General features: G+C 48.6%; 1 protein-coding gene across 1 annotated transcript; it reads left to right on the forward strand.

Annotated features, from left to right (window-relative positions):
- The first annotated feature begins 420 nt into the window (after positions 1 to 420).
- LOC121458484 (60S ribosomal protein L18a-like) lies at positions 421 to 994 on the forward strand. The gene has a single exon (XM_041667800.1). It carries the CDS (start codon positions 421 to 423, stop codon positions 949 to 951), a length of 531 nt encoding a protein of 176 aa, XP_041523734.1. The 3' UTR covers positions 952 to 994.
- Positions 995 to 6,057: the final 5,063 nt, after the last annotated feature.

Here is a 6,057-nt window from a genome sequence, read left to right on the forward strand (position 1 = left end):
TCTTTTCTTTTCTTTTTCTTTTCCCCCACCATGAAAGGCCACTCAGAGTGGCCTCTGGCCTCTCTAGCTTCCAAGTCACCCCAACCAGATCCAGTCAGGCTTTAGCACCCCACCTGTAGACAGAGGACACTCTCCTACAAGTCCTGCGGTGTTCACCACCAATTTATACCCCGCCTATAGAGGGGATACGTCTCCCTATAGGCCTTGTGATGTCGCCATCTTCACGGGTTTTCACGGTTTCAGCTATGGGTAGCAAGCCATCCAAGCCCATCAATCCAGCCTTCTGCCTGGGATGCCTTTTAGGGGCCCTAAAACCCAGGCCTTAAAGCCCTACTTACAGATCCCACACTTGTCCATCTTTGTTCAAAAAAATGGCCCCAACTTCCTTTTATGACTGGCGGTGGACGAGGACGGACCGCCATGAAGGCCTCGGGCACACTCCGGGAGTACAAGGTGGTGGGGCACTGCTTACCCACCCCGAAGTGCCACACACCACCGCTGTACCGAATGCGCATCTTCGCCCCCAACCATGTGGTGGCTAAGTCCCGCTTCTGGTACTTCGTGTCACAGCTGAAGAAGGTGAAGAAGTCATCCGGGGAGATCGTGTACTGTGGGCAGGTATTCGAGAAGTCCCCCCTGCGCAGGAAGAACTTCGGCATCTGGCTGCGCTATGACTCCCGCAGTGGGACACACAACATGTACCGCGAGTACCGCGACCTGACCACTGCTGGGGCTGTCACACAGTGCTACCGAGACATGGGTGCCCGGCATCGTGCCCGTGCACACTCCATCCAGATCATGAAGGTGGAAGAGATCGCCGCCGGCAAATGTCGCAGGCCGGCTGTCAAGCAGTTCCATGACTCCAAGATCAAGTTCCCGCTGCCCCACCGTGTTCTGCGGCGCCAGCACAAGCCTCGCTTCACTACCAAGAGGCCTAACACCTTCTTCTAGACCCAGAGACCCACTGAATAAAACTTCAGAGTTCAAAAAAAAATGGCCCCAATACAATTTAGGTAACAATTTAAAGTGGCTGCCTAGCGGCACCTTTGATCCCGATATACTATGGGAGCTTTCTAACTACTGTCAACACACAGGCAAATGGAAGGAGTTTCCTTACATCCAAACCTTTTACTGTCTAAGCTCTAAGCCTAAGCCCTCTGTCCTTGCAAGTTGTTCACCTGCTCGCATGTTCCTGGCTATGCCATCTGAATTGGAAGAACCCTCCACTTCTGCTCTGGACCCAGCTAACGAACCCTGCCTTTTCAACCTCAGTGGGTAGCTACTCCCATTCCTTCAACTCCTACCCCCGTTCCTCCAGCCTCTACGCCTGTTCCTTTAGCTCCTACCCAATCCCTGCAGCTCCTACCCCTGTTCCTTCAGCTACTGCTCAGGACCCTGCTAAGGAATCCACACCTTCCTGACCTCAGCAGACAGATACTTCCACTCCTTAACTTCCCGCTGCCTTGCCACCTCCCTCTGCTCGCTCTTCAGCTCTCTCTCTCCCCCGACTAACTACTCCATCAGCCCTGCTGGACCATTCTTCTTCTCCAGTGCCTGGCTGCAGCACCCACCCGGCTCTGGCACCCACCTTTACCCCTCCTCTCACATGCTCTTGTGTTGCTATGGAGCCCAACCCTGATCAAGCCAAGCCGGCTGCAGTTCTCGTGGGTAAGAGGTGGCCAGCATAGATGGATTGATTAGGGTACACGTTCCTTTCTCCCTCTCAGAACTTTCCCATATAGAACAAAAACTGGGATCCTATACATCTAATTCTACCACTTTCATTAAGCAATTCCAATATATTACCCAATCTTATAATCTTACCTTTCATGATAACTATATGATCCTATCTAATAACCTACTTCCTGAAGAGCACAGGCGAGTCTGGGAGCAGGCCAGACTACATGCAGATGATTTTCACCAAACACATGTAACACAGCCTCCAGGGGCAGAGGCAGTCCCAGAGCAAGAGCCTCACTGGGGCTATAATACTCCCAGTGGGATTTTAGCTAGGGGCCAGTTTTTGACTTGTCTCCTGGCAGGTCTCCATAAAGCTGCCCTCAAGCCAGTAAACTATAATAATCTCTCAGAGGTCATTTAAGACACGAAGGAAAATCCTTCTGCATTTTTGGAATACCTCACTAAAGCCCTGTTACAATATGCTAACTTAGATCCAGAAACCACGGAAGGCAGACAGTTACTCATGACTTTTTTTTTCTCAGTGCTACCCTGACATTAAGGCTAAACTTAGACGTTTGGAGAAAGGCCCCTTGACCCTGCAGGCAGAAATCTTAAGAGTTAGCTTTTAAGGTGTATCATGCAAGGGATGACAAAGCCCACAATCACTGTCATGTGCTAGCCATGGTCCTCTGACCAGCTGAGGTGACAGACCACCTGATCTGTGCTGTCTGTGCTGCTCCCTTGCCCCCTGGAGCTCAAGAACCACCAGGCCCGTGTTTTAAATGTGGTATAACTGGTCACTGGGTTGGATTAGCCCTAATGGAGCAAGCCCTAATCCTCATCTTGGTCCTGCAAGACCTTGTCCAAAATGCCATAGGGAAGGACATTGGGCAGTCGATTGCCTCCTGCATATAGTGGCATGGAGACATCAAACCCAGATAATTCCCAAGTTGACCTTCTAGGTCTGGCCATGAATGAGTGAGGCTGCTTGGGCTCCTTTGACCCGACCACAGATGTCGTCTGTAACAGGGAGCCACACGTAAACATCACGGTATCGGGATGGCCCATCTCCTTTTTCTTAGACACTGAAGCCACATACTCAGTACTAAGGGAATTCTGGGGTCCTACCTCTCCTTCTAGTTTCACTATTGTCGGGGTAGGGGGACAGCTGACCCCACCACTTAACTGTGTTTTTAGGGGTATTTATCTCACTTATTCATTTTTAGTCATGCCAGCCTGCCCAGTACCTCTTATGGGAATTTTTGTTTCGTTTTGTTTTGTTATGTTTTCGAGACAGGGTTTCTCTGTAGCTATGGAGCCTGTCCTGGAACTAGCTCTTGTAGATCAGGCTGATCTCAAAATCACAGAGATCTGCCTGCCTCTGCCTCTCGAGTGCTAGGATTAAAGGTGTGTGCCAACACCACCCAGCTGGGAAGAGATTTTTTAGCAGAAGTAGGAGCTTCCATTTCATTTGCTCCTTCCATTCACCTTACCCCAGATTCGCCAGCAGCCCTCCCTCCTTCTAGCCTCCCAACCTCCCAGCTCCAATGTGTCTTTTCCTCTACCAGCCTCTCAGGTGAACCCCCAAGTCTGAGACACCCAAAAGCCCTCTGTTGCTAAACACCATTCCCCCATCCTTATCCAATTACAAGATCCTACTAAATACATTACCCAAGCTCAGTGCCCCCTCTCTTAGGGAACTTAACCTATTGTCTCTGACTTCCTAAGAAAAAAGCTACTTCACCCCACCTCTTTCTCCCTTTAACACCCCTATACTTGCTGTTAAAAAACCTAACAGAACCTCCAGCTCATTAACTCTGCCGTGGTCCCTCTTCATCCTGTAGTGCCTAACCCTTACACACTTCTTTCCACTGTCCCCCCAGGAACCTCCCACTTCTCAGTTTTAGACCTCAAGGATGTTTTTTCTCTCTTCCTCTCAGTTTCCAATCTCAAAAGATCTTTGCCTTCACCTGGACTGACCCTGACGCTCACTTCTCCACACAGCTCACCTGGACCATCCTCCCCCAGGGATTCCGAAACTGCCCACACCTGTTTGGTCAGCTTTAGCTTCTGATCTTCTCTGTCTCTCCCTAACTCTAAACTTATACAGTATGTAGATATTTTACTTTGCAGTCCATCCTTGGAGATCAGCAAAACTGATACCTCTGCTCTTTTAAATTTCTTGTCCAAAAAGGGCTGTAGAGTCTCACCTCCTAAGGCCCAACTATCTACCTCTCAGGTCATTTACTTGGGATTAACTATTACCCCAACCCAAAAAGCTATTATGTGGGGGCTGGAGAGATGGCTCAGAGGTTAGGAGCACTGCCTGCTCTTCCAAAGGTCCTGAGTTCAATTCCCAGCAACCACATGGTGGCTCACAACCATCTGTAATGATATCTGGTGCCCTCTTCTGGCCTGCAGGCATACACACAGACAGAATATTGTATACATAATAAATAAATAAATATTTTAACAAAAAGCTATTATGCTAGGACAGAAAGAAGCTAATTCAGTCCCTTGCAGTTCTTTCTATAAAAGAAGAGGTTTTATCATTCCTAGGAATAGCTGACTTCCTGCATTCCTGGATTCCCTCTTTTTCTCTCCTCGCCTACCCCTTATACGAGGCAGCTCTCAGCTCTCCACATGAGCCCCTTCTCCATCCCATTACTAACCCTTCCAGAGACTCCAACAAGCCCTTATCCTGGCCCCAGCTCTTCATCTCCAAGATTTAACTCATCCTTTCTCCCTCTATGTAACAGAGAAGAAAGAATATGCCCTTGGAGTCCTAGGACATCAGCTGGGACCTTCCTTTGCACCTGTGGCATACCTATCAAAGAAGCTGGACCCCACCACTCAGGACTGGGCACCCTGCTTATGGCCCCAAACTCCAAAAACTCCCAAAACAGTCTTTAACAAAAAGGGTTTATCACTGACTGCAGCAGTGTCCCCTGGATGTTAAGGTAAAATCATGATGCTAAAGTGCCTTAAGATCTGCTTCAGGTAAAACATTAAGGGGCCTAAAAATTCCCCATTCTTTTCCTCCCCCCTTCCCACCATCTTCTATTCCAACACTATACAATCGTAACTATGTCTAAAATTTATTTCTTTTCAAACATTTTTTTTCATAAGCTCCAGGGAGCCAATTGGACCTATCTAAATGGACCAGACTCACCCAAAATAAGTATCATTTAATTCATCCCTTATCACTCCTGGTTTCTGAAACCCCTGGGAAATTCCCTCCTCCACCTCCTCCCAAAAAACAAGCCCTCTATCTTCCATCTTGGGACTCTCTTCCCTTAATTACCAGGATCTAAAATTTTTTCCAGACTTATTTTTCTGCCTTTCCAGCATCTTGCAAGGCCCAAGCTGCCAACCAGCCAGTTCCACAGAGCTCAGAAAAAAACATAAAAGTAATCAGCCACCCCAGGACATGGTCAAGCATCTCAACTCTCCGATGCCCACAAAATCAGCAGGAAGCAGTGACGAGAGACCTTACGATGCTCCATTCCCACCCATTAAAGATCCCAAACACCCCAAATTTTTATAATAAACAAAAGGGGGGAATGTAATGATTTCAGCCACGTAAGGCTGATACTTCCGGGTTCCAGGGTCCAGGCATGTGCAGACAAGCCCTCAGGCAGCAGTGCCTAATGGCCCCCGGGGATGCTAAAGGGCCCCACGTGACCCACGTGCAGCGTATCATCCACATATGACTCGGCTAAACCCTTGCACACATGCGTGGTTGCATCATCCACGTATGACTCAGCTAAGTCCTTGCGCACATGCGTGGACCCTGTCATCTGTATATCTGTATATGATGTAGCCACACCAACCCCCTGTGTGCATGCACTAGGCAGCTTTTAAAAGCTGGATGTGCCATCTTTCTCTCTCTGCACACTGACTTCCCCAGGCCTATACATGCCCCTTTATTAAACTCCTAAGCAGGTTTGTTGTGTGTTCTGTGTTTCCTTCTCACTCGCGCCAGGCAATTTCAATTATTATTCTTACTTGCAAAGCCACTGACATTCACTGGTAGGTTTAAACAGAAGTGGGTGTGGGGAGCCCAGGGAGGATGAGGAAGCCCTGGAAGATCACTCTGCAGTCGTGCAGTACAGTCAGGACAAACCCAGGCAGCTCTAGAGGACGGCATGGCCCTTGACCTTCCTCCAGTCATATTTCTAAACACAGCATCAAGAGTCTCAGCATGCCCACACCGATCCCAAGTTTCTCTTTCTTATTCAACACTTAGAGAGCTAAGAAACAGGAAATTCTCTGCCCCCAGTGTGGAGGCCTGAAAATGTGAGCTTATTTCCACGTTGACCAAAGGTCAGAGAGTTGGAATTTACCTCTAGTTCCTTCGAGGTTTTTGTGCTTCTA

The sequence above is a fragment of the Microtus oregoni genome, unplaced genomic scaffold (assembly GCF_018167655.1).
Source record: "Microtus oregoni isolate MIOR12 unplaced genomic scaffold, Mior012 000017F_ref0000208, whole genome shotgun sequence".
Lineage (NCBI taxonomy): Eukaryota > Metazoa > Chordata > Mammalia > Rodentia > Cricetidae > Microtus > Microtus oregoni.

Coding starts and splice junctions, on each gene's coding strand:
- LOC121458484 (XM_041667800.1), top strand. CDS start 421: ATGAAGGCCTCGGGCACACTCCGGGAGTACAAGGTGGTGGGGCACTGC.